Below are 23,681 nucleotides of genomic sequence, written 5' to 3' on the forward strand. Positions count from 1 at the left end.
TCTCCATTAGTATTCTCTAGAATATACTTAGAAAGCCACTGGTAGTGTTTGGGATTTTTCTTGGATTAAATATGAAAAATAGGATTTGATGGTGTGAAAACATGAGATTAAATGACACTTTTGCCAAGAAGACATGTTAACCATATTAGAGCTACATTCCAGAATGAATTACAACTTCCTGCTTTTCTAGGTTCAATTGTTATTTTTTTTCCACTTGGGCAAACCTATTCTATAGTATCATTAGCACCAAATGGCATCATCGTTTCAGCACAGGTGCTTTCATTTCTGTGTGTGTTAAAACAATCACTGGTCATACATACTACTTTGAGTAGTCCTTAAAGAGCTTTGGGATTTATGTGGATAAAAGGCACTGTATAATATGAATGTTTAATAGTATTAATTAATTTAAAAGTTGCCTCAGTTACCATGGTCTGACTGTGAAACTTTACTTGTAGTAAAGTTATGGTTAAATATGGAAAGGTAAAGTGATGCTTTTAGAAATAAAGGAAGTGTCAGATTCCACCTATTCTGATCTTTATCTTTTCATACACATTTGCAATTTCAAGTGTGTCAGGTGTACTTGCATACACCTGAAGAGCCCCTTGACTTGTATCATATTAATCAGAAAGGAAACTAAAGATCTATTAAGGTCCAAGTCATCTACCTGATATAAAGGCAGGAGCTTCCTATACTTTACTTACATACCCTTCAGTGTAGCATAGTGGAGGAACTCATGCGATGTTTTGTTGCTCTAATATAGGTAATGATTAGATTAAGATGGATAACTTAGGCAAGTCTTTGGACCTTTCATGAGCTTGTATTCCTTGCAAGAAGCATCTGATTCAGATGTTTCTGTAAATATGGCTGTGCTGCATGTTCTCATTTAAGTAGAAACCACCTTTTTGCAACCATTGTGTGAACAGGTGTAATGATTTAAGTCACAAAGCTTGTATACAGTTTATTTAATTTTAGCAAAAGCAAGTGTGTCCTCATCCTGGAGACAAAGGAGACTGGGTCATATGGCTTGAAATGTCTTTTTTATATATTTTCCAACATCAAACAAAACAGTGATGCTTTACCAAAACATGACCTTGAAAGATTATTAAATTCCTCTTTTACCATGCCACAAATGAGCAGCAGCAGATGACCTGGCATTAATTCCTTTGTAGTGTTTGTGTGATATCACAAAGCATCTGAAGCCTGCTTATGTGGTTTATGATGCCACAGAATTCCTGGAAAAAACTATTTCTTTGTGAGAAACTGCAGTTCATCAGTTTTTCTATATATAACCTTCCCAATAACAACCATCTGCTGAGAGCCAGGCCACTCCTCTCTTTCTTTTTTTTCTTCATCACATCAAATTAGTGTGAGGATGATTTCATATACATATGGTTTGAATACTGCTCCCAAAGCCAAAATGAACTCTGAAAGCAACTGAAGAAACCTTTTAGTAGTCTATGAAGCACTGTCCAGAAAATTCAGTTTGTTTGTTTTCAGTTTGTAAACTTTCTGAACAGCTGAATGGTGATACTCAGAAGTTGCATCTGTAATACAGAAAGAACAAAGACCAAAAAAAAAGAAGAAAAAAAAGAAGAAAAGAGAAGCTTATTTATTAAATGAAGATGCTAACAAGTAATTTATGTTACTGTGTGCTTTGTGTCTACTTGTGTGGTGGAAGTAGCAAAGTGTGGGGGTTTATGACAGCAATTAACATTTCATGATCACATCCTATTTAACAGTTTAATTTTTTATTGCCTTACACTTCCTTCAAGAGTTTTAATAGAGCTTTTCATGTATGGGAACTGCAAAGTAGAGATAGAATCATTTTGTAAAAAGGAGTATTGGTGTATTGATTAAAGCATAGTTCTACTCTGAAAGAATTTATGAAAATAGCAGTTTAGGATTCTAGCCAATTACTTCCAAATCAGCTTTGCTCATTTTACATGAAGAAAGAAGTTGTAGAGAGAAAACCAATGGAATTTCTAATGACCAGTCCAGCAGGACCTGCTTGAAATGCGGAAAAACAAGTTGTGGCTAGTGCGTTGCTATAGTCAATAAAAACAGATAGGCCAAGTATTGCCCTGAACTTTGTAACTCAGAGTCCAGGTATTACTTTCTTTTAAGCTTTAAGGCTTTTTTTGGTTCTGTTGAGGTTAAACAGGTTAAACTAAAAGCCCATTTTAAAATTCATGATGCTTTGCTGCATAGTCAATCTTGAATTTGCTTACGAATCTTTATTCTGAAATATACTGATATCTTCTGCTTCTTTCATAACAACCTTTACTTTGTGCTTCCATAGCTAGACCTCTACTGACATTCCATCTGGCTTAGGCTTGGTGTAATGTGACTGATGCCACAACTGTAATGCAAAATGTCCTCAAATATCAATTCCGTTGAGGAGAATGTCCTTAAATATTAATTTTGTTGTGGATTTTGAGAGGGAAAAATAAAATGCCCAGTTTTCTTTCACAGATCTGTGAGTAGTAAAATCATAGCTCTCTTGGTAAAATAAGTGAAGCTGGGTCTGAGTACTTATGGAGTCAGAATTTCTGAATAAAGTACATTTATATAGCATGTAATTTTTCCTTAATATAAATGCATTTTAAATATGGCTGGGAGTATTTTCTTACTTTTAAAAGCTAGAGATACTTATACCTTTCCCCGGGCCTGTTTTCATTCCCATGTTAGAAGTCACTGCCCCCTCATTTGGTAAACTTGGCGTCTGAAGACAGCTTAGCATGTGACTACAGTCCCATGCTCTGATGTGCATTTCACAGGATTGTGAAATCCTTAGAAGCCAGGCAGTTAAGCAGAGCCAGTGGCTTGCCTATATTGTTCCAAAATTCCTCATCTGTATAAGCTAGATGATCAAAACTGTCCTCACTGTCCCTCTGAGCTTAGCTTTATTAGATAAAGCAGCCCAAAATAAAATGGTGCTGAGGCTCTAATTTCATTACAGAATGTCCTGCACACCACCTACTTGTTCACATGCTGGATGCTGCCATTTTCAATTATTTCAACAGAATGGCTTTCTAAAGCTGCACTGTGACTGCATTGGGAAACTAATTCAGCTTAAATATTTATGGCTTGCAGAATTGTTGTGGGTTTTTTTACTTTTTTTTGAGCTGCATCAGTTCCCAAAAACAGTTCAGTTGTGCTGGAAAAAAGTATTGGGAAGTTGAAGGAGGGACAATTCAACCAGGAGGTAAGGAGGTATAGCTGTTCATCTTATTACTGGTAAAGGAATATTCAGCTTGCAGTCTTTCTGTTGAGACCCGTCCTTTCTGGATTAACAAGACAACACCTTAAACACCTGAAATGGGCAGTCTGTTCTAACTTCTAGAATGTTTCATGCCAAAGCAGACTATGGAGAAAAAAAAAGTAATATGTTGGTATATCTAGTCTGAATCACAGGGTATGCCTACATAAATAATTACTCTAGAATAACAGAGTACTAAAGTATAGACAAAAGATTAAATTGACCACATTTTTTTATTTTCATTTTAAGCAGCTGTAAATATGTATAATTTAGTTTCTAAATCAATAATATTTATTGATTTATTTGTTTGTTAGTTTGTTTCACTAGCTTATTTTTATGCAAGCGAAGTATTTATGCCTAGATAACATATTTCTAATGATTTCTAAATAAAACTACTTTTTGTGTGGTATGTCCTTCATCTCGATATATCTTCTGAAGCTTTAGCCATTTATAAAATTGGCATAATAAGAAATTATTCTAGTTTTAAGTTTCCAACAACAGCTTGATATACCTAATGAAAGAGGCTTTAGATGCTTAAAGAATTATTATATGTTAAATAAAGAAAGGTGCATGTGTGATGGCATATAGTCACTTGAAATCCAAAATGAAATATCTGAGAACTGTTTAGATTTTTCTTTTTCAATTAGATTTGGAACACCACTAAAGTCATACCAAAGCTAAGTATCTCTAAAAATTGACCAAGAATTTTCATGTGTCTAGTTACCGAAGGATGGCAGTAGCTATTTCAAATAAATATATTTAAAGCCAAACCTGTACAAAAACTCTGTTGTGCCATGTAAAATCCTGTTACTGTTTTTGCCAAGTTGTTTTTTTTTCATAAAAGGAGCAAAACTGTGAAAGTCTAAAGCCTCACAGGAAGTTCTAGTCTGAGTTACACTGGTAGCTATCTAGAAAAACAAACAAACAAGCAACAAGAGGGCTTACCAATGGGGAAATTGATAAACTCTTGGAGATCAGGAATGAATATGTTTCCCTCTGATCAAGGTGCCCTTTTCTAGTGCTATTTATCAGCATAGTAAAGCCAGCTGCTTTGCTAATGTACTGTTCAAGGATCTTGGAACAAGGATAGTTGCTTGCTTGCTTGCAGTACAATTTGCCCAGATTAAAGTTATCCAAGTAATTGGCCAGAATGTGAATGCCAGGTAAAACCTTTTTGGGTTCTGCTAATATATAGTGTGTGCAGGCATTAAAAAAAAGGAATAGGTGATTTCAATTTCCAGATTTTTTAAGCTAAAAAAACGTAAATGCATTTATTTAATGAACATTGAGTATTCTTCCTTTCTTTTCCTTGTAGACGCCAATGAATGAAGCTTCAACCCGATCTCACTGCATTTTCACTATTCACATCTCCAGCAAGGAAACCGGATCTGCAACTATTCGACGCTCCAAGTTGCACCTGGTAGACCTTGCTGGATCAGAACGTGTTGCAAAGACTGGAGTTGGAGGTCACTTATTGACAGAAGCCAAATATATCAATGTGTCATTGCATTATTTGGAACAGGTAAAAATGGAATAGTGTGAAACTTTTCTCCCTATACTGACTGCATTTGTGTTTAGCAATGTGCAGTGTTCTGGAATTACCATATTCAGTTAGTTTTAAAACTGTGTATTCAGTATTAAAACTGTGTACTTCAATTTTTTAAAATGCTTGAGTTGGTAACTCTTAATTTGAAATAAAATATTTTAATTTAGGAAAAGGTTAACAATTAAACAGTAAGGTTAGAGTAACTATACAGAGTAGTGTCCCAAACATAATATTATTTTTTTTTTTTTTTGAAATACTGAAGATATGTACGAGATTGCAGCTATTTCTATGAAAACTTTTATTTGTGATAATCACCCCCTTCCACAGCTGAGATCAGGATGTATCACTCAAGAATCACTGAACTAAAGTGATTGACTTTTATTTGCTTCAAGAATTGTAATATTGTAACGTATTAAGCTCTTCACTCATTTGTTGTTTTATTCCTCTCTCAATGTGAATCTTTAATCTCTTTCAGACAAGAGTTACATTCTTAATGTATTCATGGAGTAATTACCAATAGGGATCCTATTTGCAACTGCAATAACAACAACAACAACAACAACAATTGTAATAAATAATATCACCACAAATCTTTATTTTTCAGCTGTTGCTATGGAAAAAGGTTTAACCTGTTGATTTAAGGTATACTAAAATCCATATCGTCCTTGCACTGTTACTTTTTGTTTTTCCTCCTTGGAAAAGGCAAATATTGAGAAAGTGGGTTCATCCAGACTAATCTTACTAATTTATTTTTTAAAAAAAGAAAAAAAGAATGAGTAAGAGAATGATGGTGAAAGGAAACTTTGAAGAGCAAGCATTCCTATAGAAAAGTTTGTTTGACAGTTGGGGTTTTTTTTATTTTTTTTTTTATTATTATTAGGGATTTTAAAATTCTTTTTCCTCCATTGATCTGACATAATAATTTTCCATTCAGGATTAGAAAAATAAGATGTTATACTTAGGATCCTCATAATCGTGGTGAATGTGATATGTGTGAGAGTGAAGGCTGATCACACTCACTAAGGCTTTCTACACTTTGCATAATAAAATAGTAATGTAAAATTATTTGGATCAATATGACAGTGGGAACACAGTTATGTGTTATAAAACTTGACCCAGTCAGCAAATACCCACAAAGTGCTAAGAAATCTTCAAATGAATCATTTGCACTTTTTCTCTGAAAATCTGTGTGTCCAGATTAAAATGATGGTGAGATGGCATCATGCAACTTATCTACAGTGGCAGTAGAGACAATTCTAATTTCAGTATCAGTATCAATTTGATAGACAGGTGGTGTTAAAAATCCCTAGTACCACATTTTAGCAGCTTTTGTTGTCCATAAGGCACAGTAGTATGTTCTGAAATTACAATTGCATTTGTGTGTGTGTATGTAGATCTTTCCATCTTACAGGATATCCTGGACCAAATTTAGATTTACTAATTAATAATGATACAGCCACATGATTTGACATTACAGTGGAAATAGAACTATATGTATGTCCCACAAATAATAGACCATAATATTCCCACTGCTTTGAGGATTAGGCCCATTAAGTGTCATGTTACATGCTCCGTTTAGGGAATGTGAAGGATTATATTTGTTGGTGAATATTTGCTCCCCATACTACTGAAGTTTTTGCTAGTGTAATTTGAAATCACTGCCAGCCATCAAATGCTAGATTTATTAACATCCTACAGAAAAGTAACTTCTGTTTTAATTGTTTCCTAATTAACATATATAGAATTAGAATAACAGAAAAATGGGAACTTTTTAATAATTTAAAGTAAAGATGTTTAGTTTTGATAAGCAAATCATTATTTTAGGCTGAATTACTTCAAGGAAGACCTGTAGGATGTACTTGAGAGAAGTGTATGTTGTCCAAAAAAATAAGAATGCTTGTAATAAACTACGGAACACCAGCAGTAGTGTTTGGACTTTTTGCTGTGAGGACCAGAGCTTAAACTGATAAACTTAACTAAAAATGGAGGGTGGGATGGGTTTCAGTAAAGTTGTTTGTGAATGACTGTTGCTGTTCTATGCTGTTGTGTTTCACATTGGATTCCTTTAAACAAAAAAATAACAATATTTCTGACAGCTTCCATGTTTAAAAAATTCATTTGGTCTTTTTTTAATCCACTCAAAGTGAAACTTTCTGTCTTAAATTATGTTGATTTAAATCAGCATATTAATGGCCTGGTTCAGTAATATCATTAAGACCTTTTAAGCTTAGACCTACCAGTACTTAAAAAAAAATAAACCCAGAACTTTTTTATGTATCAGAAGGGTAATAACTCTTTATTTTTTATCATCTGAAAATGAGACAATTTTGTGTTGGTCACATTTGATTGGCTGTTAAAAGATCCAGGTTCAGATTGTGTACAGGTGGTATCTGTCACTTTGTGTAAGAATGTAATTTCCGTGTTCTTCAGATTTTTCCTCGTTTTATTCCAGATTCCCTGATTGGATTGTAAAGATTGACTTAGTGATTTAGGTGGGGTTTTGCTTAAGGAACTTAAAGCCATTGTCTTCTGTGCTACATGGCTCACATGACAGCACAGTGGCTTCTGCATCATGAGAGCTGGTCACATAAATTTCCAGTGCCAGTGTGGGAAGGTTCAGATTCTAGCTGGGCTACAGTCTTTCTGCATGAACTTCAGAAAAATTTAACTTCTCTGTGACACAGCACCCATTTCTAATAGAAATAGCATATCTTCCCTCTGGCTCTTTTTCTATCTTTTGTATTCAGACTGTAGTCTCTGTGTAGCAGAGACTGGGAGTCTGCTTGGATAGATGTGGTTCTTAGGGACATGGCAGTGTGCTAGGTTAATGGCTGGACTTCATGATCTTAAAGGTCTTTTTCAACCAAAACAGTTCTCTGGTTCTATGTTTCTGTATGCTTGACTACTGTGAGGTTATATGCAATATTATAAACTAACAGATTTAACATATTTCCATCTAACAAGTTGTAATGTACAAGACTTGAAAACCTTGATCCAGGACTGGGTTTCCAAAAGCCTTTAAAGACAGTAATATTTGTATTACGCATTCTCAAGGCTGCCAGTGTAAGATCATAGTAATAGGAAATTTTAACTTTCTGAAGACCATTAAGAGAAACTAGTGCCAACAAAGAAGTTGCTAATAAATTTTCTAAAATAAAAATCTAGTGCCACATAATCAAAATGTATGCTGGTGTGTAACATTTATTAAAGGAAAATCAACTCCTAATCATTTAGGATAGCTTACACAACTCATATTGCTACAGTTTTTCAGTACAGTGCCTTGCCAGTTAACAGATCAAATCTTTTATGTCTCAACAGATCATGAGGTAATGTAGCTTTTTATTTAATAATAATTAGGTCCCATAATATAAACAGCTGAGAAGAAAAACTGAGAATTGTAGGTGTACCATTTCCTTTTTGGCCAAGGCACATATATTCTAACCTGAATTGTTTCTTTCCAGCAGTACATTGTAATCATGCACCCTTTTATTTATGTTTTACTTTTCAAGGCATTTTCTCAGAATTAAATTTATTGACCCCTGTAAGAACCGTGTGCTTTAAGAATGTATAATTTTAAAAGCATGCTTTAGCAAATACTAAGGATTTTTTTACTTGAATGCTATCCTTTATTTATGATGATGGAAAAAAATATCAAGAAGATTTTCAGTAAGTTCCTGTGTCTTAGGAAAGTCTCTGGTTTTTAGTGTATTATGTTCAGTTCCCATGTTGCAGAGAGGCTGTGAAGCTAGGCTATGATAAAATTAAATTTATTTGGTCTTTCAGGTCCAACTCCTACAAAGACATAGGAATGCACTGAAATTTAAGTCTAAATTATTTCAAAATCAGTGAGTTTGCAACTAACTGGGTGCATGAGCATAATTGTGTCAGAAGTTTAGGTTTCTGAGCAGGTTGGTTTTGTTCTCTTTTGTGTCAATCATTAATGGACATGCAAATTTAGAAGTCTTTTCCCTTTTTACTATTGTTCAGGTAATGATTGCCCTTGCAGAGAAAAATCGGTCCCACATTCCTTACCGAAACTGTATGATGACCTCAGTGCTAAGAGACAGCCTGGGAGGAAACTGCATGACTACCATGATAGCAACGCTCTCTATGGATAAAAGAAACATAGATGTATGTTATTTCCATCTACTTTCAGAAGAAATGTTTCACTTCTCTAAAGATCCTGCTCTTTTTTTATTACAATTTGCAATTCAAGTATATATGCTTTTCTTCTTATCCTTATTAAAAAAAATATTTTAACTTCACTTCCAGAAGATAATTTAATCAGTGAAAATTGCAGTAAGATGTAGATGAATCCTTTAGGAAATATACTTTTCTCTAAGTAATCTCAAGTCAAGGAGCAGTTGGGAAGCTACTTACACCTAGTAATAAACCTTTTTTTATTTATTTACTGTGTTCTTAATTAATAAATCTTTGAGTTATGAAAAGATATTTCCAAGGAAATTTCTACAGAACGTAATGGTAAGATCTATATGTATATTATAGATCACACTGAACTGCTTGGCAGAGCTTCTGTAATATTATTTGGAGTGCCACTGGAAGAGTTTATTGGAGTAAGAGAGAAGTGGGTGAGATTATTTAGGATTTTTGGAAATTTTTCAAAAAATTTACGTCCCTTCACCAATTTCCTGCCCTGGAATTGAATATATTAATGTTTTCTTCTCTTTGTTTACTAAAACATGTTGCAATGTGAATACATAGAGCCCTGCTTAAAGCTATTCATAATCTGTTTATTTCCTGATTTTGCTATAACATCAAAAGTGGTGCAAGAAAGAAAAATATTGAGCCTAAGGTTGTTTTCTAAAATACAGTGGACAGCATTATACTAAAACGACATTATACTAAAAGCATACTTAATCTGGTTGAAGACTTTTTTTTTTTTCTTTAGAAAATTGACTGTTAAATGAAAACAGATCTTTTATATTTGTTAATTATACGAGCATGATGTCTGGTTACAAATGCACCTGGGTAAATTGTGGGGAAGACACCCTTTCATACATGACTTCAGAAGTGTATATATCTCACATTGCGATCTGGGTTTCTATTTTGGGAATGTTTAACCCAAACAATTATCTGAAGTAGGCTGCTGACAGTTTTCTTGTTCTTGCTTTAATATATACAATCTAGAAAGCAGACCTGCTCCAAAACCGAATTAAAATCTCCCTACCCTGCTCCCCAAATTCTGATAAATTTGTGAACCTCTCAGGTGCTGTAACAGTAAGCATGGCAGAAAAAATTATTAGGAAATTAGTAGCTGTAAGGTTTGATTACCATTTTGATGGCATGGAAAAAATAAGAGCTTATGTATGAGCATTTAAGACAGAATTGTTTAGCTACTCATTAATTTAACAGAAGTTTCACACTGAACAGAGCTTAAATGTCAGGTGGAAATGTATATAAGTGTACTGTGCATAAAATTGTAGTTAATATATATATATAACTTAATTAAAATCACTTTGGCTGATTGTCATCACACAGGAACTGTACAGCAGAGGCAAACAGAGAGTCTGGCTAAAACTATGTGCAGCTCTCTTAATTGTGAGGCCTTCCTTTCCTTTCCTTAAAAACTCTCTGATTCTGTGTGTATATATTAAGTCTTTTGCAAGAAACACTAGTGTCTTTCATCATGTAACCCTAATTCAGATTCCACCAGTCAAAGCACTGAAAGGTAGATAAATCCTGGGTAAAAAGGAGTACATGATCATATGTTTAAGTCAGTATTTTCATGTTGGAGGACTGAAAAATGCAGGATTGCTTTGATTCTGAAATACAAGTCTGTAGCAGTAGTAAAGTTCTCTTAGTGTAGGGTTATGTATAAATTCTTATATTTTAAATGCAGACTGGCACCTCTCAGAAAATTGTATTGTATCAAGCATTATTGGAACTTTTAACACTACTGCATGATGTTTTATTCTTTGAGAGAACTGAGAACAATTGCTGGCTTTTTATTTATTAGGTGATAAGTTCTCTCGCAGAGTCTGGCATGTAAGTATCAGCTGAACTCAAAGGATGGAACAATGCTTTGGGATTCTAGATGGAAGTATGCACTGGTTATCACAGAGTTTCCTCCAGAACCTTGGTCTTGTACCATCTTTTTTTCCCCCCCCTACATTCTTGTCCTGCTGCACCTCAACTTAGCTCATCTGACAGTTTTTAATGGGGTATCATAGTTCTCCTCTATGCCTCCTAGTTCCAAGTCTCCCAGCTTGTTTCACATTTCTCCTGGACTTCCACTCTTCTTACTTCATCTCTTTTCCTAGCTTCTTTTACATATGCTTCTCTAGTACCATTTCTTTTTTCAATTGTTTTATTTCATTTTCTTTTTCTCATAATTCAAAAGTTTTTACCTCCAGAATAGTATGGCTGTCTTATCCTTTAGTGCCAGCTGGGGACTCATTTGAAACACATCAGGGGATTGACTAGGTCAATAAAATATGTAGTATGATTTGACAGTTTTATATGTCACGATCATTAATATGACAACTTAATTTATGTTGAATATTGTTGTTTTGGAATATGAAATGGTAGATTAGTTCTGTATAATACATAAAAACCAGAAACTTAGTTTTATTACTTCATTAGCAATCTATTCTAATTACTTGGTGCAAAGCTAACTGATGTTTCTTTTTTTCTCTCTTTTTTTTCTTTTTTCCCTTCCAGGAGTCTATATCAACCTGCAGATTTGCACAGCGAGTTGCTCTTATTAAGAATGAAGTTGTTATTAATGAAGAAATTGACCCCACATTGGTGAGAGTTGACTGGGGGTAGAGGGAAGGAGATTGCATGTTTTAAATTTTAATAATAAATAGCAGTCAAATGGAAGTTGAGGATTTTATACTGAATCATCCAATTGATATTTTTAAATGCAATTTTCTATTTTTCCTTTTTTTTCTATAAAAATAACACTATTTTTATATTTTTCTTCTGGACATAATTGTAATTAAATGGATCTTTATAAAATCCCTAACGGCTTTCTTTGCTCTTAAGACATCTGAGGAGCAGTGATCACTTTCATTATCATCTTTCTGTTGCTTCTCTTGGGTTTTTCGTTTCTAAATCATAGTCATGGATAATTGTTTGTCCCAAAAACTCTTTAAAAATATACTAAGATTGCTAGTCCCTTGATGAAGGCATGCTGCTGCACTGAAACTGTTTGTGTATTAAAAAGCCAAGAAAAAATACAAATACTTCCTTGAGTTTGCTCTGGGGAACATTTCAGCTAGGAAGAAAGAACTTTGGTTCTTCGGTTAATGTAAGAAAAAGGGAAGATAAGGAAATGAGATGTAGAAATAAGGTTTTCACACTAAAGCATTCAGCTGATGTTCACATCCCAAAGAGCAGCAGAGGAGCTCTGCAGAATGGATCAGGGATTTAGGAAGTATGGAGAAGGACAGAGGTAATAATCCATGTTGGTAAAGCACAAAGCATTGACTCATAAAGAAAACAAGTTTCTTCTTTCAATGTGCATAACAAAAATGTACTTTATTCTTTCCTTTGAAAGATTTTATATCCTTCTAGCTTGTTACCAGATTTGTTTGAAGATGTGCTCTGTGATCTAAGTTCTAGTAGATGTAGATGCCTTTGCTTGTTTATTTAATGTACTTTTTCTGCTACATCCCATTTACTTGTCTTCCCTTTTTCCTAATGGTTATAGCAGCAAATCACGCATATAATTTCTTTCATGGCTACAGAAGCTTGCGATTGTGGTGGAAAACTTGTAGACTCCTGAATATGTATTAGATGCTGTGGAGCTATATTCCACGAGTGTGGTATGTCTTGCTATGCAGGATCATTTAGCAAGTAAAGCAAAAGTGGACTCTTAAGAGTTAGAAAACCATCCCCTCTTTTAGAAACAGCAGGGGAGCGTGAGTAACTAGACATTATATGGTTCTGGGCTTGTTGTGAAGTTTTGTGCAACCTGTTGCTCATCTTAACTACCTAAAGTACATTCCCAAGGTGCAAGTCTTTATTCAGTAAAGTGCTGGATCTATGATTTTTTTAATAAAATCAAATGCCATTTATTAGCAGTATTTATCACCTCTAAGTGGAATGCATGTTTTGCAAAGGGAGTGCATAATACCTCTCAGTAGATCTAATTCCAACTTTTCTGTAAACTTTATTTTCTGTAATGGAGACTTCCTGACTGTGTATCTTACTAAAAAGATGAACTTGTACCCATTATAATTTTTAAGCAGCTCATCTGTGAACCTCTCTCACTCATGACTAATGGATTTGGTTTAAACTGAAATCAAAACTGCTGAGCCTAAATTAAATGTAATCTCCTCTGGCATAGAAAAGAAAAGAAAAGAAAAGAAAAGAAAAGAAAAGAAAAGAAAAGAAAAGAAAAGAAAAGAAAAGAAAAGAAAAGAAAAGAAAAGAAAAGAAAAGAAAAGAAAAGAAAAGAAAAGAAAAGAAAAGAAAAGGAAAAGAAAAGAAAGAAAAGAGAGAAAAGAAAAGAAAGGAAAAAGAAAAGAAATTATTCTTCTGTATATTTTTGTTTGACTTCTAATACTTGAAAATCAATCTTTTATCCATATCCTGAAAATTGCATTTATGTTTTTGTCAGGTTGAGGTTAATCGTGCTAACAGGTTTGGCTATTGAACAGGGATGGTGCTGCCGGTTCAGCTTTCTGCCTATTTAAACTTCAACCCCAAATTTTATTTTATTGACTCAGCAATTGCCACAGGCTTCATCAGAATGTGGCACCAGAGTGAAACAACCTAAAATCAGATTAAAATGTTAGGCCTACAATACTCTTGAAGCACTCTTGCAACATCTGTAATTGACAGTTTACCACCTTAATACATTATTGCATAAAATACTATAAATCAGCTTTTAATTTTTTACAGTAACAAATGTGTTACCAGTAAGTTTAGAGTTCAAAGAAATAATCATTTGCGTGGGGAATATTTTTTATTTATAAAATAAAAATACCCATTCAATGTTTAGGAAGTAATTCTAAAATTTAAACATTAAAAGAAATAGAAAAGTTTGAAGGAATTTTAACATCCAGAGAAAATATGTCATTAATTTCATCAATCTTATTTCTAGAAAGTATGTGCAATCAAAAATTATTCCTTTTACCTTGAAAGCATCCTTCTATTGGAAGCTTATTTTGCACATGGAATCAGTGTGTTCTTATCCATCTACAAATACCAGTGGACTCCTCATACATTTGAGCCATTATAAGGCAGTGCATCATTAAAATGATCAATCATAAATATTCAAGAACTTTCTCATTTGTGCTTTAGTCTTAGGGGTCTGTGTGTTATCCCTGTAGTGTAGAATTTGGCCTTAGGAGGCTAATGATTTGTGAAATATGGTTTTATACATACATTTTTTCCAATGGGCTATTAGAATTTTAATATCTAGTACAATTCTCCAAGTCACTTTCTCAATCATTACTATTCATTAATTCATTAATACAATTTAATTGCATTATGTTGATTTGTGCTATTCATTTAGCAACTGATGCATCCTACAACTATAGTATGCTATAATTCTAACAAGAAAGGAATGTTACCTGAAAAAGATTAAAATGCTAAGATACTGTTTTGGAATTGCTGTTTGTGAAGTGAAGGTTAAGAAAAAATCACTTTGAGTGTGTAGTTGTCCTTTCTTTAGCAAATACATTGATTCTGTTTTAAATGTCTTTTCATTACTAACATGCAAACCTAGTCAGAAAGCTCTTTTTATTCCTATGGCAATTTTTTCTCTTTTGCAAATAATTTTTTGACCGCTGTCTGGACAGCCATGTCTTCTAACACATAGAATTTACTGACTTTGGAAGACTTTTCTTGGTTTTATAAATGGAAAAGGAAAAAAAGTGCCTAGTGTATTAGAGGCATTTGAACTGTTTTTAAAAAAAAGAAAAACAAAGTATAATATTTCCCTACACTCAGCCTTCTAATGTAATAATCATAAACTAGTTATTAATTTGTAGGTGATGCTTGGTTTATGCCTTGCTGTTTGTAGATGATTGTCCAACTGAAAAAGGAGATCCAGGAGTTGAAGGATGAGCTGGCGCTGGTGACTGGCAAGCAAAGAACTTCAGAGCTTTCACAAGAAGAGCTACTTCAGTAATGGCTTACATTGTTTTCATTTTCTTCTTTTGTAGTGATACTTTTCATCAGTTTCTTTGTTGGCATAAATATTTAAATTCATCTCAGAGTTTTAAACTTCTCTGAGTGAATAATAAAGTTAGGTGCCAGGTTAGAATGGCAGTTTTCCATGAAAAGCTGTATGAGGCTGCTGGCTTTGTTTTTGCAGCCTCAGCTTTGAGGAAGTCAAGTAAATGCAAAGGATGGGAATGCCTGTCAGATGCCAGGCAAAAAGGAGTGTTGTATAATAGTGCAGAATTATAAAACAGTCTTTCTCAAAACTGGTTATATGATCTGAGCACAATTCAAGAAATATTCTTTGTGCCGAGAAGTATCCTGCTGCAGTGTTAGTTCAACATATGCCAAGAGAAATCTTGCATTTCTGTTACACAATTAATCAATGTTTTAAAAGCCAGATATTCACTTTTTGTTTTTTTTTTACTGTGCATGCTATTGAAAATGCACAATTAATTCACATAAACGTTGTAACATCTTACAGCTTTTTGTGACAGATCAGTGCAGCATGTAAGAACTTTCTATGTGTAATGTAGAAATATTTACTTGGTTCTAGGTGTTTGCCATAACTAAATTCAGTTCCCAGTTTTGAAAAATTAATTTATTCTGTAGGATGAACCTATTTAATCTCTGTGCCTTAGCTGCATAAAGAAGGTAGTAACAGCCGGGAGCTTTTGTTTGGTTACTATATTAATGGTAACTAAGTTGAACCTGTAAGACTTTTTAATCTTATTTTAATTTCACTTGCAACTGGTCCAGAAGAAAACTACAAGTGCTAACAGTTTCCCCTGACATCCAGGAGATTCTGGAGACATGGGGACAAGCTGCTACCTTGAACCTTGAGTTTCTCATGCAGATTTTTGTCATTCTTAATCCTTGATTTTGATTGTTTAGGATTTTTTTTTCATTCAGAAACTAAATGACATTTATATCAGAATGGGGAGCTAGATAGCGTTATGTATATATTCCTTTTACAACATTAAGCTGAGTCATTTTCAACATAGGCACTTGCTAGTAGAATATTCTAACCAGAAATATCCCCTCAGTTCCTACTGGGTTAATATTTATTTACCCTTCTCCCAAAAGTATGGGAGTCAAATGCAAGATCATTACAGAGTAGCACTGAAAGTGACAAAATCAAGCCATAGAAAGGAAAGAAATAGCAAGAGAAGGGAAGTATCTTTTTTTTTTTTCTTTACATGCAAATTAAATGCCCTTATTAGCTAGTTTCTTTTAGAACTGAACCTTCAGAAGATGACTCTCAGTGACATTATTAAAATGCCCTTCAATAATCTAGGTATTAATATAAATATAACCTTTCCTAACAGTATTACAAAAATCTGTGATGTGAATTTTATACTCTGGTCTTGTTTGCTGTTTAGTTTGTATAGAGAAACTGGGGTTTTGGGAATGATTTTGGGATTTTTAGGCCACACCCTTAAATCTTACTTCCTAAGATTTCCTACCTGACTTTTTTTGCCATGAAAATGTCAGTCTTATAAATGGGAATGTGTTCAAAACTGATGAAAGCTTCTATGATGAATATGCAAAAGAAAACTAGGAATGTACCATCTGCATACAGTTGCACTATAGCATAAATCCGGGAGGCTTTGTTTCAGAAATGTGTGACTAAAAACAGTATCAGTTGTATATTTTTCCTTTTTATCAATATAACACAATACACAGTGTGTTATATTCTCAGGAATTGGTGCTTCTTGAGATCATAGCAAGGAATTTTGCATCCCATTCCTCCAGAAAGAAACAGGGAAAAGATTTTAATGGGTTACTGCCTGCAATAAGACACAGGAGAAATAGCTTTCAAGGACCTCAGCTGTATTAGGGCAACACAAAATCATAATTTTTTCTACTTACCATTTATTGTGTTTACTCAAGTTCATGCAGTACCTGTATTCATTGTTTCAGAAATGAGTTCTTAATGGCGCACATGCTCTGCAATTAAAATGCAGGAAAAAATGTGAGTACTGCTGCCTGAGATACAATATTTTTCCTGAGAATTAATAATAAACAAGAAGGACCTCAAACAATTAACCACATCAGTCATAAATGCTGCATAATGGTCTTGTTCAAAGGCCATTATTTTTATTATAGACTTGAAATGGAAAAAAGTGTTTGATATACAGAGTTTTTAATGGCTAGCCTAGTTTCAAGCAGAGAGCAGAAAATACTACTGGAGAATAACTGTTGTATACATGAGTCAGAATGGCTTATTAATGCTGTGTGCTGAAGTTGAATGGAATGATGAAAAAGTCAATCTTTTTTTAAACAGTTCAAGTGGGGTAAAATGCTGAAGACCAGCTTTTTTACCCGTTTTGTTTTTGTGTATGTTCTTGTCAGCAGAGTTTTCACAGGTGAACAACTGATGTGGACTAAACACCCAAATGAAAGTATAAAGAAATTATGGTATAAAAAGTCACAACTGCAGGGAAAATACCTTTTTGTGGTTTTGAACATATATACATTTGAGCTCCCTTTCATATGGCTATAGTATTTATGGCCATATTGATTTACATCTGTATGAACCTCCTGTCCATAAATATCCTGAGCATTTATTAATATCAACAGGTAACATATAAATGTTCTGTCTTCAGTTAGAGTACATAACACAGCCAATGTTTATGTCACTTCTGTTTATTGAGACTAGCTTTGCGAGTTTGAAGCTACCCATTATCTGGAGTGTTTATCCCATAAAAAACAAATATAAAAGTGATTGTCCAAACAGAAGTATTGATCTGGATGAGGGCTGATAAAATAATGATTTACAGTTACTGGAAAATGTCTGTGTTGTGGTTTGCATCTAGTTTTGCATCTGCAATGAAATCTAAAATATTATAATTATCAGGAGACATGTGTCAGATTGTTACAACAGAACAGGAAAAGAAACATTATCTAGGGGATAATGCAACATACAGTGTTGCACTTTATTTGGAACTGCCACCCAAGAATGGTTCTTAGGGCAGTGGTACTGTAGAGGATTCCAAACAGTATAATCTTTTTTGTGTTGTTTTGGTTTGGTTTTTTTAATGGTGATTGTTTAATATGCCCAGAGAGGAAATTATTATTAGGATAATTATGGATTTCAAATAATATTTAGACATTTCTGCTTAGTTAGGATATCTTTGTTTAAACTTAAATAAAGTGTGTCTCGATATGTATATGCATATATATAGATATATATAAATAATCCAAGTTTACATAGTTCTTTTCAATGTTCTTAAACTTTAACAGAATCTTACCATCACTGATTTTATTACAAATAAGGTAATTTACCCATAAGGAGAAGTCTTACTAAGTATATCTCATTAAAAAATGGTTGTGTTTTATTACTTATTCATAGCACATATTTCAAGGGATTGCAGAGCAAAATTAATCATTTGAAAGCATTCCATGCCATTTAAAAAAATTTATTCTTTGGTTCTGTGCACATGCTCGAAGTTGCAAAGCATGAGAATGAAAAACTCGATGCATTAAGTTCGTATTTATTTTGTTGTTTCTGCACAAGTCTTGATCTCAGACACTTTTCAGTAGGAAATGGATGCCAAAATGAAACTGGGTCCAATGGTATATGTATATAGTCTGATAAATTAAGAAATTATGGTAATGCATGGCTTTTTTGCTCTCTACGTATGTTGCAGGAAGTGTTAGTGATTGCCCTGCAAATAAGTATTAATATTATGTTACAATGATACTTTTTATGTTTGTTGACTTGCTAAGTCAAGAAATGCCATAAATTTCTTACAATAATGAGTTTAATTGCTCTTGTTTACTTTCAGGGCATTCCAAATGAAATCAGTGGGCCACTCAATGCAGTTTAAATTGCTAGGTGTTTGAAGGTAGTCTGTGAATAAGCGGTAGTTCGTTCTTCATTGTTTTTTCCTCATTTAAATCATAGTGTATTCAGAGATTTTTTTTCATTATTATTCGTTTAATGGAAGAGAAAAAAAAAATGTCAAATAGGCAGTCCTCATAACCACTGCAATGTCACGTTGTCATTCCATAAGTTTAAAACAAAATGGAAAACAAATGCTCTTGACTTTTTTTGTCAATGCTAAATTATAATGCAACAGAACTTCCATAAAAAATTCAGCTAGACTACATAAGTAGTTCAGAATGTAGTTCATAAAATGCTTCCAGAATCTGAATTGCTTGCTTTGGATCTTACCATCTACTTCCTCAGCTGTAAAGGGCTGATCTCTAAATATTTCTTTGAGCTGCAGAGTTAGTTTCTTTTTTAGGAAAAACAAAACAACAAAAAACACCGATTTGGACTTTTTTTTTTTCTTTTTTAATATAGAAAATAATGTCATGCATCCCAAATAGAAGGAAAATATACTCTCACAGGCTTTTGTATTATGCTTTAGAATAGAATTAAATGGCATTAATGTTTTTTTTTTTTGGGGGGAGGAGGGGGGGAGGGTTTGTTTGGTTTTGCTTATTTTTTTGAGAAACATGCCAAAAGTAAAAGGGAGAGTTCTTTTTCTTTGAGTCATTTGGGATTTTTTTTGTTTTAAGGGAGCTCACTAGCAATTTACAATGTGTGCCCAGAAAGAAAGGATTTCAAATCAAAGACCTATGTTCCAGAGCACCCACGCTTCCAGAGCCTTTGCCAGTTGGAATTCTCAAGGAACAGGACCGGAATACTGGCTTAGCAGTATTTAATAATACTTTAATTTATTAATAACTTTACCTTATTTCTTTCAGATACATATGTTATTGCAGACGCTTCTATTTTTTGCTTCAACAGTCATACATTGTTCATCTTACTCAAGTTCTGGATTTCTCATTACTTCTTTCTGTCTTTCATTTTTCTGTTTCAGCGTTGTGACATCTGTATGCTATCACGGTATTAACAATATTGCACTGTTGTACAGTACAGAGCTTTAACAGTTACTCATACTTGAGCTGTTGAACAAATGGTTTCAGTTACAAAGCAGAGCAAATGTTCTTATTTGCTGATGTCAGTGCTCAGTTTCAGTTGCAAGGTGGAAGAAATAGAAGCGTATTACCTTGCTTTATGTCAACACAGCTTTGCAGACAGTGGATTTGTGGAGAAGTTAGCAGACAGGCTGACAAAAGCTGAGTAGGAAATAGTCAAGAGAAGAGAAGCTACCTTAACTCTCAAGTAGTCTTAATACATCTCACATTAACATCTAGCTTAGATGCCTGATTTAGAATGCTATTAAATCAGTGTATTTCTCTAGAGGGCATTTTTTCTCTTGCATGTTATAAAATCTTTAGTGACAGTGTAGGAAGTTCAGATTCCTAGTTCAAGGTCCTATGGTGGATGCTTAAAGTATGTATAAATATTTTGCTTTGATATTGCTATTTTGTTGCAAGGTCACTGACCTAAGAAATAGAAAAATATCTTTTACACTAAAACTATTGAGTGATAATTTAAAGTTCTTTTCAAAGGTGAGCAAGTTTGTTCTACCATGGAGAGGGGGGGTGTGGAAAAAGACTACATACTATTTTCTGCTCTCTAATGTTCGAAAGTATACCAGCTATGCAATGTCACATTGTTTCAAGAAAGATAATGGAATATAGTATAGCTCATATTAATGAGGTGTGTGGAGAAAAGATAGCTTAGCTGAATTTTATTATTTAGCCCATTTCCAAATACATATGTTAAAAAAATGTCTGATTATAGCAGCCTTTTTGAATCTCACTGATTTTCATTGAATGCTTGTTCAGCTAAATTGAAAGTGCCATTAAATACTTGTTAGCATCTTTTGGCAATTAAAATACTTTTTGAAAGCTTTTTACTTCTGAGCTTTTACATCTAATTAATAACCTGTTAGTGACACTTTACACTATTTTTTCAAAACTACCTCTGTCTTCTATACTGTAGGAATGTCTTGGTGTTTATCTATATGAGTCCGTTTACTTCCTTAAATAGATTTTATGCTTATCCTGTGTTCTTTATTTCATATTCTTGCTACCTTCTGCTTAGAGATCTTCACATTTTTTCAAATATTGATAAACTGAGCCTTAGTTTTCTCTTGCTACTTTTGGATATCCTGTAGTGATTATTATATGACTACCATTATGACCACAAATATTAGCTGGCAGTGAGTAGTGTTTCTTTATATATGTACTTTTTTTTTCTTATTATAAAGTGCTGTTAAAGGAAATAATCTACTCTGCAAGCTACTTGACACATTTATTTGCAAAAAACATTTGCATGTGTAGTATTAGTGAAGTTTTTGTTTTGCTTTGCTTTTTCCCAGTATAAACCAGTCTTAGTCTTTTTATAGTCCATGCCAAATCTCTCCTTGACTGACTTATAAATAGATTTAGATCTGTGTGCATTTTATCATTGGAATGAGCGATTTTTCAACTGTGTAGAAACTCTTTACATCTGTTTGCCACATTGTAGCCATCTAATTGAGAAGAATCTGCTCACATAAGGAGGTAGCCCTTATATCTAATTAAAAAAAAAAAAAAAAACCAACAACAAAAAAAGTGGATTATATCTGTAGGATTATATCTGTAATAGGAGGTGTATGCTTCTCTGCTATGCAGTGCAAGTATTTAATGATAATCATTCACTTGTGTGTATGATACATTTGTTTGATTGCTTTACAAAATTAGATGCCCTGATTTAAAAATCTTTACCCTCAAGTAACTGCACTTGATACAATGGAGAAAAAAATGTTCCATGCCAGCTTGAATTTAGGTAATGTCTTTGGATGCCAGCCTATTGGCTTTGTGAAAAGGCAGCATATAAATTGTAATAGTTGCCTGTAGTACTAACAAAATGCACATGGTATTCAAAAATCCATTTGTTTCCACTCCTTATTAGTAGGGAGGAGTGTGCCTTAGCTCTATTATGAATTATTTTATAAGCACTTGGCCCTTGCTGAAAATATTGGATAATTAGGAATAGAAAGTCCATCTGTCTCACAGACTGTGCCTTTGAAAATGACTGCGGTGAAGTGGTGCCTCAGAACCTCACCATTAGTTTCCAAAGATTTCCATAAAAAAAAAAAAAAAAAAGAAAGAAAAAAGAAAAAAAGCTGAAGTTGTACGACTTGGAGCAATTAATTTAGTTTCACACATAATATTGTTTCTTAAAACAGTTGCTTGTTTAATTCAATTATTTACAGATTGGCTTAGAATACAGTTTACTGGAGGAAACTGAGCCTTACAAAGAATTTGTAGTTTGCAGCATTATTATTGCTTGACTTCCTCATACATACACATGTAAACACTTCATTATGAAGTGTGATATGTTTAGACTTTCTCATTCTGTTGCTATCAGTAGCAGAAAGGGGACCTTAGTCTTTATTGTCCTATAATAGACTTTTTCAGTTGTTACAGCACTGCAGAGATATTTGAAGTGGAAAAAAAAATATGTAAAAAATCTTCCAGACTGTAGAAACAGAAGACACTCAATGACTTACTGCTCTTACTTCCCTGCTCTAATACTGCACCAAAACAATGCAGCCTATTCCAGTACTTTGTTAATAAAACTAACAAGTATCAGCTGAGGCATTTGTACAATGGCTCAGGTAGCCAGCTCTACTATTTAGATAACTTTATTATTTCACTCAGGACATAGGCCACTTCTGTTAAATTAGAGGTTCTGCAGTTATTTCTCAATATAGAATACAGCATTATCCTCTATGTATGTCCATTATGTGTTAGGCAATTGCTGCCATGTCCACTACCCATCAGTAATGTATTACAGTTTTCTCAGGGCAAGGTGTGTGTGTACTGTATCATCTTTGTCATGCCATTAGCAAAAATCCCTGGAAGTACCTTCCCTGTTCTTTCCTGCCTTCCATAGCATTATTGATAAAATTTCCTGCTTAGAGTCTCCATGGTCTTCCCATACTGATGCACACCCAAAGCTCACTAATATGGGTAGCTCTTATTAAATATAATGGCAATTCTGCTTCAAATACATGGGGCTGTGGAGTTACTTTCTCTTTAGCAACATAAACATAATTATTAAACTCAAAGATAATTTTCAAAATGAAAATATAACAAAAAAAATTGATATGGAATATGTTACCAACAAGAGAGCTGTTGCAGCTCTCTAAGTAGGCAAACTTCTTTAATTGAAGCAATCTCTCAGATTACTGCAAGTGTTTCAGTAGCTTGTTTGTTTGTAGCCTATTTTTCATAAAATTTGATTTCCATTTTGCTTGTCACAAAGTTCACGGTTGACACACATAATTAATTGTTCTTTAAGTGAACATAATTTTGATACATAATACACAGTGTCAGTGATCAGGGGCTAAAAGGCAAGCTCTCTGAAAAATGAATCATGGCACATCAAGCAAGGTCAAACTGAGTCCTTCCAAAAATCTTTATTTTGAGACCATGCATCCTGCATGCTATTGAGAGCTCTAAACCTTAAAAACATACTCTCAGTTGACTAAGAGTGCTTTTCTCATGCACTTCAGCTGTGGAAGTTGCATTCTATTTCATGCAAACATGACTGATTTGGAAGTAAATTTAAAAAAAAAAAATATGGAAGTCTGTTATTTAATGAATGGGTAAAATTGAACACAGTGATCTAATCATTCTGGAGTTGGCCTATCAGAAAAGTTTCATGTAATCTGAAGTAATGTGGATAGAAAGCTTTGTCATTTCTGTGTGGTCTCAGTGATAAGAAGGCTTCATTAAAAAAAGAATTCCTGAAGGGTGGAAAGCAGGAGAAAACAGCTAAACTTGAAAATCTAAAAGCTGTCTGTGAGCTGCAGTACAGTGTGT

General features: G+C 33.7%; 1 protein-coding gene across 1 annotated transcript in view; it reads left to right on the forward strand.

Annotated features, from left to right (window-relative positions):
• The window catches only part of KIF6 (kinesin family member 6), a 157,364-nt gene that overhangs the window by 39,397 nt on the left and 94,286 nt on the right, over positions 1-23,681 (forward strand). Inside the window, exons 7-10 of the mRNA XM_051613336.1 lie at positions 4,575-4,781; positions 8,793-8,936; positions 11,487-11,573; positions 14,803-14,906. Of these exons, the coding sequence (XP_051469296.1) occupies positions 4,575-4,781; positions 8,793-8,936; positions 11,487-11,573; positions 14,803-14,906 (542 nt within the window). The remainder of the gene's footprint in view (positions 1-4,574; positions 4,782-8,792; positions 8,937-11,486; positions 11,574-14,802; positions 14,907-23,681) is intronic.

Source organism: Apus apus, chromosome 3 (genome assembly GCF_020740795.1).
Source record: "Apus apus isolate bApuApu2 chromosome 3, bApuApu2.pri.cur, whole genome shotgun sequence".
In the NCBI taxonomy this organism is placed as follows: Eukaryota; Metazoa; Chordata; class Aves; order Apodiformes; family Apodidae; genus Apus; species Apus apus.